Source organism: Pomacea canaliculata, linkage group LG6 (assembly GCF_003073045.1).
Source record: "Pomacea canaliculata isolate SZHN2017 linkage group LG6, ASM307304v1, whole genome shotgun sequence".
Classification (NCBI taxonomy): Eukaryota; Metazoa; Mollusca; class Gastropoda; order Architaenioglossa; family Ampullariidae; genus Pomacea; species Pomacea canaliculata.
This window is the reverse complement of record NC_037595.1, coordinates 31067452-31079192: the sequence shown is the minus strand read 5'-3', so window position 1 is coordinate 31079192 and position 11741 is coordinate 31067452. Positions and strand designations below refer to the sequence as shown.

Below are 11741 nucleotides of genomic sequence, written 5' to 3'. Positions count from 1 at the left end.
TTGAGGTTGAAGGAAAAAACTTGTCCACTGTCTGTTGCTTCTGCCTTTTTTGTAACACTCTTGGGTAATACGACATCACATTATCATTGAACATGTTTAGGCTCCTATTGCCTATTGCACTGTTAGGGAAAGACTTTTCTACAAACTTTTCTTTGGAGCCATGATTGAGGATTATCTTATTAAAATAAAGCACAAAAATCACTAAATAAGAAGGATGCACACAGACAAGGAACGACCGATCGTAACTGTGTCTCGAGCGCGAATGATGACATGCTGGTCGGTCACGTGTGGTTCACGTGGCTGTTCGTTATCCGAAATTTTGTTCGCTATCCGAGACAAATTTTTAACGAATGTTTTGTTCGTTATCTGAAATATTCGCTATCCGAGGCGTTCGCTAACCGAGGTTCCACTGTACATGTTTAATAAAAACAAAAAACAAAACAAACAAACAAACAAATGAAATAAAAGGGAGGAAACAAAAAACAATGGGTTGGGGACAGAAGGGGACACCTACATCTACTAAGCGCCACTCCCTCCCTTCTCCGTTTGTACCCTGAAACGTCCCCACAGATAGAGGTAGCTCCGTTCTTAAATCAGATTCCTCGCAGATAAATGCTACTCCGTTCTCACAACGGAATTTCACGCAGATAAATGTTACTCAAATGTCCTCACAACAGATTTCTCCCAGCTCAACATGGCTGCCTGGTGACCGTTCTTTCTCTTTTTTCCTTTTTCCCGCCAAAAACGTCAAAAAAGAAAATTGCGTCAGATTATAGTGACGCAGCAACGCCCTCCTCCCCTCTAGAACTAAAGCTCGGGCTGAGCCAGCATGCGACACGCGACGGTCACAAGGATCTGTTCTCTTGGAAATTTGGAATAATAGCAAGCTTAGATTATTACATTTTATCCCTAATTTTTTTTCCGAAACAAGCATCCTTAATTTTAGTCTTTTCACACTCCTGGCATCATATCCTTAATTGGTCAAACTGCTCCGCAAAACTGTTCTCCACAAAACCTCCTGTCTTACTTACGGCTTTAGCTTAATGACAGCATTTAACCACCACAGAAGGTGTAGAAGGAACTGACAGTTAAAAAATAAAGAATTTGTGCTGAGTTCACTCGCCTTGTTCTCTGATCAATTTTTCTTGTTGCTCCTAGGTCTGGTCGTCATACTTTAAAAACTCATTATAGAATAAAAGATTTCTTTTTAATAAGAACTGTAAAATGTATTATTACCCTCACAAACTATTGCTTGTTACACAAATTCTAAAGTAAACTTCGGATACATAAATACAGCTGTCAGTGGAGCAGTCATATGCTCATGTAACTTACAGCAAGTCACAAAAAATCACTGATGTGAATGTGCATGTGAATAGAATGAAGTCCTAATTTACCATTCTACACCAAGATAATATTTGTAACTGACATAGCAACTACTTTACTGTTCTATTTTCTGCTGGTTATGCGTCTTCATCCCTCTTCTTATTTTTGTACTTTCTTTTATTTGTGTCTTTAACTCTCTTGCTCTTGGTATGCATGTGGAGGTGAGCACTGTTTTTAATCTACCTTCGAAAAGAAGGCAGTCACAGGGTCCATTTCATTAATGTAAATCACAAAAACATATCCATGTATGTCACTAAGTATACCTCCCAAAGCAAGCCCCTCAATAGCTTTCACAAAACAGACTTCAGCACACAGCACAACTTACAACAATGTTCCACAAAACACTTCTCAAAGTAGTCAAGAGGTGCATACCTCCAGATCAGGCATGTGTAGCCACTTCCTTGGGTTTTCCTCTGCTGCCAAAAATGCAATGAGGTCCAAGGCAGTTAATCGAGTCTGACGTCGTGATGACACAAAGATGAGGACTGGCTTTGTTGGTGAGTGTGTTTGAATAGCTGTGAAACAGAGCTTTTCTTTTCATAATTTTTTTTAACACTCTTTCAATTATACATGAATCATCACATTGAAAATAGCTGGTCAGATTATTTTGATGCAGTATCTTAAACCAAGTACATCTAGGGAAATTCTGAGTGCCTGGGGGAATGGTATTTTACACTGAGCCAGCAACTAAAGCTACACTATAGAAAAGCAGCAAGCCTTGTAAACAGGTGCCCACCTGGAGAAAGAACAGCATGCCCAAGAAGTGATCTGAAGCCAGGGTAGCTAACCCTCACTGTATTGGTGACAGGCACTGACTGCCACTGGACCACCCTTCTCAATGAGACTTTAATCACATCTTATGACGTACTTATCAAAAGAAGCTGAATACACAAGTCATGATGGAAATGTTAAAGATCCTGACTTCTGTTTCTATCTCCTTTGTACCTCCAGTCCTATTGTTCTTCTTGAGAACATGTGTCTGAACACCAGATGCAAGTGCCCAGCAACCTATCCTTGACCTGAATCAATCCACTTAAAAAAAATAAAATAAGGTAGCTCAACTCAGCTTTTGTTGAAAGATAGAGACTAGACTAAGAAGCCACCACCTCAAAAAGAGTTTCATCAGCTTTAATCAGTAAAACCAAAGATTGTCTCAGAACTCTACGCCAGTGGTTCTCAAAGTATTTCGGACCGCGGACCACTTTACTTAGGTAAAAAATATGGCGGACCACCAAGTCCCAAAAGTCCCTCTGTACTATGAATTTCAAATTTAAATTGCCGCATTTGTTTCATTACAATTCAAAACTAAATGTCTTTCTGTGACAGTAGTATAGTAATACGTTGACATAAAACTACCTCGTTCTTTGTAATTAAAATGTTAATGCGAGGAATGCATCACTTTAAACATCGCTTTGCTGACATATGACGACTGTCAGCCGCGGACCACCTGACTTATGCCCACGGACCACTAGTGGTCCGCGGACCACACTTTGAGAACCACTGCTCTACGCTAAGTCCCATAATTGTCCTTCATTAAGAGAAAGTAGATATTACTGCGCTATGGGATAAATAGTCATATCTTAAAAGATAACAGAGGCTAGCAAGTGCAGTGTCTTGTTCATGAAGTCACTAGTCTGAATAATAGCAAACAGATAATATAAGCAGGGCCAAGGGACAAAAAAGGATAGATATGGCTAGTCTTGTGAAAATATCAGCTGAATGCTTCCATAATTAATAAACAGCAAATTATTTAAAGCCAACCTTGGAAGCATGGTTTGTTCATGGTAGACATACGAGGACAGTAATGCTGGCCAGGAAATCCCTTCACATGCACTTCCAGTGGTACAGGCCGTACAGAAGGTCGGAAGTTGAACAGACCCATCTGAAACATAAAATAAACTGTGTCTGATGCTTTAACTAGCAACCGATATGCAATAAATCATTCATCAAGAGAAAATGGTCAGAAGTTGAATATATTAATTTTTATATTTACCTATAATTTATCTATTTATGTCAATGTTTTATTGTTTTAATTTTGTGAAAACATTTAATTAGAAAAAGATAAGACACCCAAAAGCATACACATGTGCACACACTTAAACTCACACCATGTCCATACCTCCTTAATGCCAAGCCAGTCTGCCAAGTCACGAGCATTGGCCAATGCTGTTGACAGCCCAACAATTCGGACTTTGTGAGATGTATGAGAGGAGATGAAGTTTGTACGAGAAACAATCACTTCCAGGACAGGCCCTCGTTCATCACCTGTGGGCATCAAATAACTTTGTAATAATTAATGCTTTTGGAAGCAGCAATTATTCAAGGAAAAAAGAAAACAATAATTAAAGATAGTATACATTTATCTATATGTGTATATAGATCACTGACAATTTTTAGCCTCCTTAAAAAAAAAAGATTTCCACGGGCCAACCTAGGAGATGTATCTCATCAATGACAAGAAGGGCCACAGCTTTTACATAGCTGCGAGTCTGCCAGGATCTGCTGACACCATCCCATTTCTCTGGTGTGGTGACAATCAAATCAGCATTTGCTACAGCACGCATGTCAGGGGTCACATCTCCAGTGAGCTCCACAACCCTGTATTGGAAGAATCATGTTTATGACCATCAGGAGACTTCAACTCAATAGATCTTTGTGTTCCTGTCTACCCTCTCTTTTCTGTGCATTATTAGACACTGGGGTCATTGTTCCAGATTTTATTGGGAGCTCTCTATGTAAATGACAAAATCTGTAAATAAAGTTCTGGTCAGTAAGATACAGGTGTCTTGGCACATTCAGCCATTAACATAATGGTGACAAGCCACTTACACGACATCTACTTCTAAAATGCATGCATGATACATATGTAATAGTGAAGGTATAATGACTTGCTCTGGATACACAGAGATCTTCTGAATGTAAAAGTAACTTACTTTTTGCCCAGCTTTTGCTCAATGCGCACTTTCCAGTCTTCCATCCTTTCCCTCACCAGGGCTTTTAGTGGTGCAATATACACACACTGTAAATACACAGAAACTGTGTGCATATATTTCCCTCATAAACATGTTTTACAATTAACTTTAACTGTAATGATGATCTGCCCCTCTTCCAAAGAGCTCATTGCACAGAACAGGGAGATAATAAACATGGGTGGAATGACTTGCACTTCCTAACTAGACAGTTGTTTCTTTCTCAAAGGTTATCCTGGCAGTTTTTTTCAAAAATAGCAATCTTTCCAACAAGCTAACTGATAACTGTAAATATATATTTAGTAAACATGCCACCTGTGTATAGATCTTCATTTATTACAAGCATATTTAAGATAATACTAGTCTCTACTCAAATATTTGTCAATAACAACATAGACACATAACACTTGCAGAAACTCAAATATTTAGAATATTAACAAGATGACCAACTTAACATGAGGGCTGAAGAATATGTACTCACCTTGAACTTAGGAAATTCTCGAAAGACCCGAAAAATAGCTAATTCTGCGGCAACTGTTTTGCCAGAGCCTGTAGGTGCACCAAGCAAAACGTTGCAATTACTATGGTACAATGTGTGGAAGATTTGTGTTTGCACTGGATTGAAGTGGGTGAAATTATACAAGGCTTCCAGATGGGCATCATTTAAAGCAGTCACTGGTAAAGGCTGGAGATCCAAAAGCTCTGCAAGAATACAGTAACAGTATTATCAAGTGAATATTAGTGAACAAGACAGAAAGAGCAGGATAGTGAGAAAGACCGACACTGTAAGAGCAACGGACAAAGACAAAGAAGACAAGAAGAGACAAAGACAGGGTAGCAGCAGAATTTTGTAAATAAAATGATGGCTTAAAGGAGGAAAAATCGTAGAAAAAAAAGCTGTAATATTTTTAAAGAAATTCTGCATCAGAATCTTAGTACTGAAAATATAAATGAACTGGTTCACTTACATGTGAATGAGCTTAGAATTTCACCGTTTTGTGGTGAATACCACTTTCACCACAAAACTTACATGCATGTGGGGAATGTGGTCATGTTTTATTAATTTACCTGTGTGTGGAGGATGTTTCTCTGGAAGAATGAGATGTTGGAAGGAGATGGCACAAGTGGATGATGAGCCGATCCATCTATCTGACAAAGCACGAACATAGTACTGGGTGGGCAGTGGCTCAAAGATGGGAATGGTGAACACAACTGTCTGAGGTTCTCCAGATAAAGTCTGTAAACCATAAGCAGAATTTTCTGCACAAAGGCTTCATGTTTATCCCAACAGCTGCAAATGACTGCAACTCTCATTTAAAGAAAACAAAAATAATTGATTCTACAGTCTGAATAGCATATAACAATAATAACTATCCTACATATTTATTTCTTTGTGAAATCTTAAGTATTAATGACTCTTTAGATAGATAAATGTAAAAAGGGCTCTGTTTGAAATGTAGTATACTTCAACTCAGGTATGATGCTAGCTTAGGTTTTGCACTGAACCCACCAGCACCTGGGAAAATATGAAGTGCTCTTGGTAAGTGATATGACCGTTATGACTGGTACTTAAACTACCTGCTTCTTGTGAAGAATGAAGTACTCTGAGTGATAGATGTGATTATTCTCAGGGTCCTCTACCCAGATCCAGAATGGTTCTGAACTTCCATGAACCTGCACATTATAAATGTAGGCACCTATATTCTGAAATTTTTTCAACACTGCTGTTGTCAGCATAGCCATCATTTTATCACTGCTGACACAAACGACCTCCCCTGTTAAAGGCTAAACTTCTACTTACTGGGGAAAAGAATGATTTAGCCCATGGAAGGAGGTGAGAATTACTCAAAAAACCAGCTGCCATAGTGGCTGTGCTTTGCTGTCTCCACTTGGCCTGACAAGTATCCTCACCTCCCTTCCTTGGGTCAAACATTTCTTTCCTGGCAGATTGTGGATGCTCAGCGTTTAAACACAAGCACAATTGGATTAAACAAAATCAAAAGAAAATCTTACCTTGTCATCCCAGTGAAAGTCTGCCTTGATGTCCAGTCGCACACGTAAGACGGTCCGTGTGATAGGTTGGATGCTGGCATCCAGCTCCAAGGCAAGGCAATTGGCTCACACAGCGTTTGATTGTTGGTCCCATCTTGACATGGTTGATCATGGCACCTGTAAAATAAAAAAGTCAGCAGCAATAACAATCAATTCAGACTGCTGTCTTTTCAACACAGAATATTATGCACAAAACTTCCTTTTGAAGATCTGTTGAAAAGGGACAAATCAATATTAGGAGCAACCATTAGGTAAGAAATTGGAGTGATGGTATGCAGATGAGAGCCATGGTTCTCCATCGTTACCTCCATTAGCACATTTTTTTTTAATACACACATGAACTCCTGTCCCCCATCCAAATCTTGACTATAATCTCATGGTAATTACTGTACATACACAAGCATAAAGAGATGTATTTTCACCTATTTCTTTGGGGTCCATCTCTTTCAGCCTCTCTACTGTCAGTCTTTTCTTCTCTAGTTTGTCAAGGATCTCTGCAGGCAGAATGGGAAACTGTCGCAAAGGGTGTTCAAAAGCCCACAGCCTCTTGTCAATTGTCTTGCACTGTTCCAGCAGCCGGCCAGTCATAATCGGCCAACCCTTTCGTATGGCCATTTCAAACAGTGCCCGCATTATTCGGCCGGCATTCTGTAAGATGTTTATACACATGTTATTTATTTACATTCTGTAAGATGTTTAGTAATACACATGTTATTTATTTTTGAAGCTATTTGCGTGATATAATGTTTGACAAATATTGTAAAAACTTAAGAAGAAAACTGTTCATAAGTGAAACAAAATTATAAATGTAAAGCAGATGAAATTTCTACATCTGGCAATAGACTGTAAATGAACTCACTGTTCTATGAAAAACATAATATTAAGTATAATATTCCAAAATTCTTCTCCATTCTTTACAATAATATTATTTTGGTAGCATTTGTCAGCTCCTAACTTAGGAAAAGTAAAAAAAATGTTTTAGACTCAAGACTTGCTAACTGAGGCAGCAAAGAAAGAAAGCAAAAGCAAGTTACAAGAAATACAACATAGTCACAAAAGCTATGCCATAACCAGCCCAAAATTCCCTGCTTTAAGCCTCATTCTTTTCAAGACAGCAAGTCTCAGCATTTTATTACCTGGGCTACATAAGCCATATCAGATATGAGAGAGAAGGAATCCACAGGGGATTTGGAAACATAGGCTTGCAGAAGGATGTTGACTTTGCCATGTGTGTTCTCCTTGCCACCAGGCACTCTCATCTCACAGCCAGCTTCAGTCAGAAGGTCCAGTTCTTCCATCTCATCCTCACGGACCTGTTGGACATGCCCAAAAGAATTTATGTGGTACCTTCACATCAACATTGGGTTTTACCTAAACAGCTCAAATGCAGGAAAGTGAAAAAGATATCTAAATCCAGACATTCATTTGTTGGCTAAAAAGGGTCTTGCATGTCAACAAATATCATATTACTTACAAAAACAGAATAAAAAAATCCTTAACTTTGCTGAAATCCCCTGGTGTTTCAAATAATGATTGCTAGCCATACAAGTTTTCATTCCAGTCTATGCAGCATACATTTCTAAAGTATATCTGTGACATTTTATGCAGTATTATTAAAAATTACAATGAAGACAATGAAATTAATAGTCTATTGCCATATTGTGCCTTGCTGCACCATAAAATCAACATCACATTTTATCACCATGTGATTGCTGTGCAAAAATGCTGTGAAAAACAAACTGCCATATTGTGAACATATTTTGGTACATAATGCTGAGAAGCAAACTCACTAAAAAGTAAAGCAATTTTTATCATTTACATGTTAATTATCAATATATTACCTTAATTTGATCAAACTCCTGAGCATGGGATACCAAAGAAAAAATGTCACCCTCAGTCATCATGGCTTTAAAGTTCTCATTGATAACCTGGAAATAATAAAAATAACATAATAAATGCGATTTTAAATACAACAGATAAGCAGAACATAGCTACGAAAATCAATTTTCGCTATCGTGTTATTCATAGCCTTGACCCAATCTATCTGAGCTTGTGTTGCCACATCAGCCTCACAGGTCAGTTCACTTGGTCCACTCCAGTTTTCTCTCTATTCCACGTATCAGACTGGAGATAATGGCCATCGTTTTCTCCTTCTCTGGCCCAGCATTAGGAATGGCCTGCCTCCATCTCTCCACACAGTGGAGTTGGTACATGCCTTCTGATGGGAACTTAAAACATGTCTCTTTTGGAAATACCTACTATAACATCCATCCTGTTGTCCTTTCTCCCCACACTCCTACCTCTGCCTGCCTTCATGTTCTTGTATTGCTAACCGTTGCATATTCATATATGTTGGGCTTGTTTGTGCTCAGTTGTGATGTCTGCACCAAACAGCCTCTTTCCCCAATGCCCCTGGTCTCTTGTAGGCTTGCCTACATGTGGGGAAATGCACTATACAAATCCTATTATTATCATTAAATAAAAAATTACCTAAGAAGAATATTAATAAAATAAAATCACATATACAGAATGGTAAAAATAAGATAATTCAGAAAACATTTTAATTTCATTTTGATCTGCCAGTGAACTTTGTTTATTTTCAGTTTTACTTTATGCATATATGTTTAAAGAAATGAAATCTTCCATTCTACTGATTACCTCAACAGTATCATATTTGATGTAGAAGTGGCTAGCAATCCTGCCAGTGTCAGTAGGATGCATATAGCCTGTGCTTTCATCAAAACGCACCATGCGTGCCTTGTCCAGCTTGCGTCCGGCATTTACAATCAGATCATATCGATGCTTTTCCAACAGGGGATCATTCTGTTACAACCCCACAAACACCACAACTAAAATATCACTTTAAAGTCTCAACAAAGTTGAGCCCAATGCCATGACAAATGATACATTGTAAGTACCTTATACTTTCTGGGTACTAAAATACAAGTTATTAGGAAAGCATATCAGATTATAAAACTGGTCCTAAAAATTTTCATATCAGTATATAACAATGAAGTAAATGGAAAGAACATAAAACCTAATTAGAGACCTCCATGTTACAGACAGATGACACAGTAGCTAAGTAGAAACCTCCATTTTCTGGACAGGTGGCAAGATACTTCGTTTTTCAGCTAAAGTTGTGTGTCTCACGCTTTGGTCACAGGCAAGTCAGGTGCACGTGTGAAGCAACTTTATATTAAAAAAGCAAGCTTAACATTATTTTTGTCAAAATGCCTAGAATGTTTTAGATGGGTAGCTGGCTTGATATATTCTGACCACCCGGTAAGATCTGCACTTCTTTTTAAAGCCAAAAACATTTGAGGAAGTGGAAACTGTACCTGCTCAGAAAGTTGGGGTGAAATTACAACTTGTGTTTGCTGTTACAAGGCAGCAACCTATTCTTGAAAATAATTTTTTCATTTTACAAGAGTAAATATGTCATTTGACGAGGAGTAAAATCAAATCAAATACAGCATATGTGTTAAAACTGTGCATCCAAAAAGTACAAGGGGGCTAAAAAAACAATTCTCTTGTTCTGCCATTATACATCCCTCTTTTCACATGTTGCTTAAGGAGCTTTAAACAGTCACATATTTCCAAAAAATGAGCTGAACGTTATCTTTCTTGCCTATACAATAGTTGCAAAATTCATCTTGTTCTATGCCCTGCTCACCAATGTCACTTTTGCAACCAATATCTTATGAACTAATCTTATGGTTAACCATCTCAATGCTTGATCAATAACTGACGTAATTTTGTTAAAAATACAATTCCACTCAATGTTTATCATAGCAGTTTAGTTTAGGATTTTTCATAGTAACATTTTATTACATTCTTATACATTTTAAGAGCCTTTTTGAGGTGTTCTGGTTATATTGCAATGACAATATGTTCAATTGTTACATTTAGCTGATCTGGTACACTTGTTTACAGCTTGTACACATCTGGTTTGAAAGTTGGCTTGTTTATTATCTTGATGTTCTTATTACAGAAAATAGGTTCACCTATTATTGCTTCCCTTTATCCGGAGGAACATTTTTACCTAATTCATTTTATTTCAAATGTAAAAGTCCAAAAGTCATAGGATCTAGAAATAGGCCAATTGATGAGCCTAATTTATATATAGACTGACCTATTTTATTTTATTTTATTTTTATGTATTTTATTTTAAGATACTGTAAATATTGTTTTTACTTTTCTTTTCTTGGTATGCCACTGCCTTTTATTTTGATAAAGTGATTCACAGTGTATATAAAAATTTACTAGTTGCTGCTGTTGTCATTTCTTTTTTTTGTGTGTTGATATTAGACAGGGGATTGTTGAGTCAGCTTTCGTTGTTTTTTGTGAGCACAAAAGAACATGTGAAAGTCAGTCTGCTTGAGTGACTGAGATAAGACATATATGTGTATGGTGACTCTTCAGCTTACCTCCAGCTGGTCATAAGAAATTGCCGTAGACAAGAGGATTGATTCGCATGCGGACAAACAGATAGGTGTAACTCAGCCATTTTACTGCTTCTTCGATGTTGCTTACTGTGCCTAGTGCAACCTGAAACAGATGTATTTGCCTAAATTCTTTGCCTAATTAAGAACAAACCTTTTAAATTACTTAACAGATTACTTTACTATTATTTACAAAAAAACAAACAAATGAAAAAATATGGTCAAATTTACCACTAAAAAAGTGCCATAGGCTTGAAAGTGTAGCTATTTCAAAAATGTATGTTAGCCTGAACTGGACATGTGTGGTCAGCAGTGACAACAGTAATAAAAAGTGTTACCTCAGCATTCAAATTGTCTGTGAGACTGTTTATAAACTGACTCTCAATGGCATTCTGACGAGTCATTAGAGACAGATAATGAGACAGCTTGTCATGAGTGGTGATAATTGTTCCATGACCAAATGTGTCATACTGTGGACGGCCTGCACGACCAAATATTTGCATGACATCCAGGATGCCCAAGTCTACAAACGAACCATGCTTGGCATCATATAGCTGAGTTCCCTGTTATCAAAATAAAATTGAGAAAGAGGGATAATTAGCCTCAATAGTTTTGCTAGACATAACAACTGATATACCCTTTTCATACAAGGAAGGACTTTTTGTCTTTATTAATTACCTAAACTTGTATCACACTATATTTGGACTCTGTCACATCCTTGCAAACTAAGTGATTATTCTATTTCAAACAGTCAGTGTAAATGCATACTTCTCTTTGAAATAATTAAAGTGTGATTTTTTTTTTTAAACTTTTACACTGACTGTTTCACATAAAAGGAACCTCTGATCATCTTGTTACCTTAACAGTATTTTTAAGATTTGCATTTTCTAAAGAT

At 37.4% G+C, this 11741-nt stretch overlaps 1 protein-coding gene across 1 annotated transcript in view; it reads right to left on the bottom strand.

Moving 5' to 3' along the window:
* LOC112566838 (activating signal cointegrator 1 complex subunit 3-like) overlaps positions 1-11741 on the bottom strand; it is a 95653-nt gene that overhangs the window by 70213 nt on the left and 13699 nt on the right. Inside the window, 17 exon segments of the mRNA XM_025243230.1 lie at positions 1756-1898; positions 3145-3265; positions 3503-3648; positions 3815-3981; positions 4317-4402; positions 4834-5054; positions 5421-5589; positions 5931-6026; positions 6366-6458; positions 6460-6521; positions 6827-7052; positions 7541-7717; positions 8246-8332; positions 9063-9227; positions 10832-10852; positions 10854-10952; positions 11185-11409. Coding sequence (XP_025099015.1) covers positions 1756-1898; positions 3145-3265; positions 3503-3648; positions 3815-3981; positions 4317-4402; positions 4834-5054; positions 5421-5589; positions 5931-6026; positions 6366-6458; positions 6460-6521; positions 6827-7052; positions 7541-7717; positions 8246-8332; positions 9063-9227; positions 10832-10852; positions 10854-10952; positions 11185-11409 — 2304 coding nt within the window.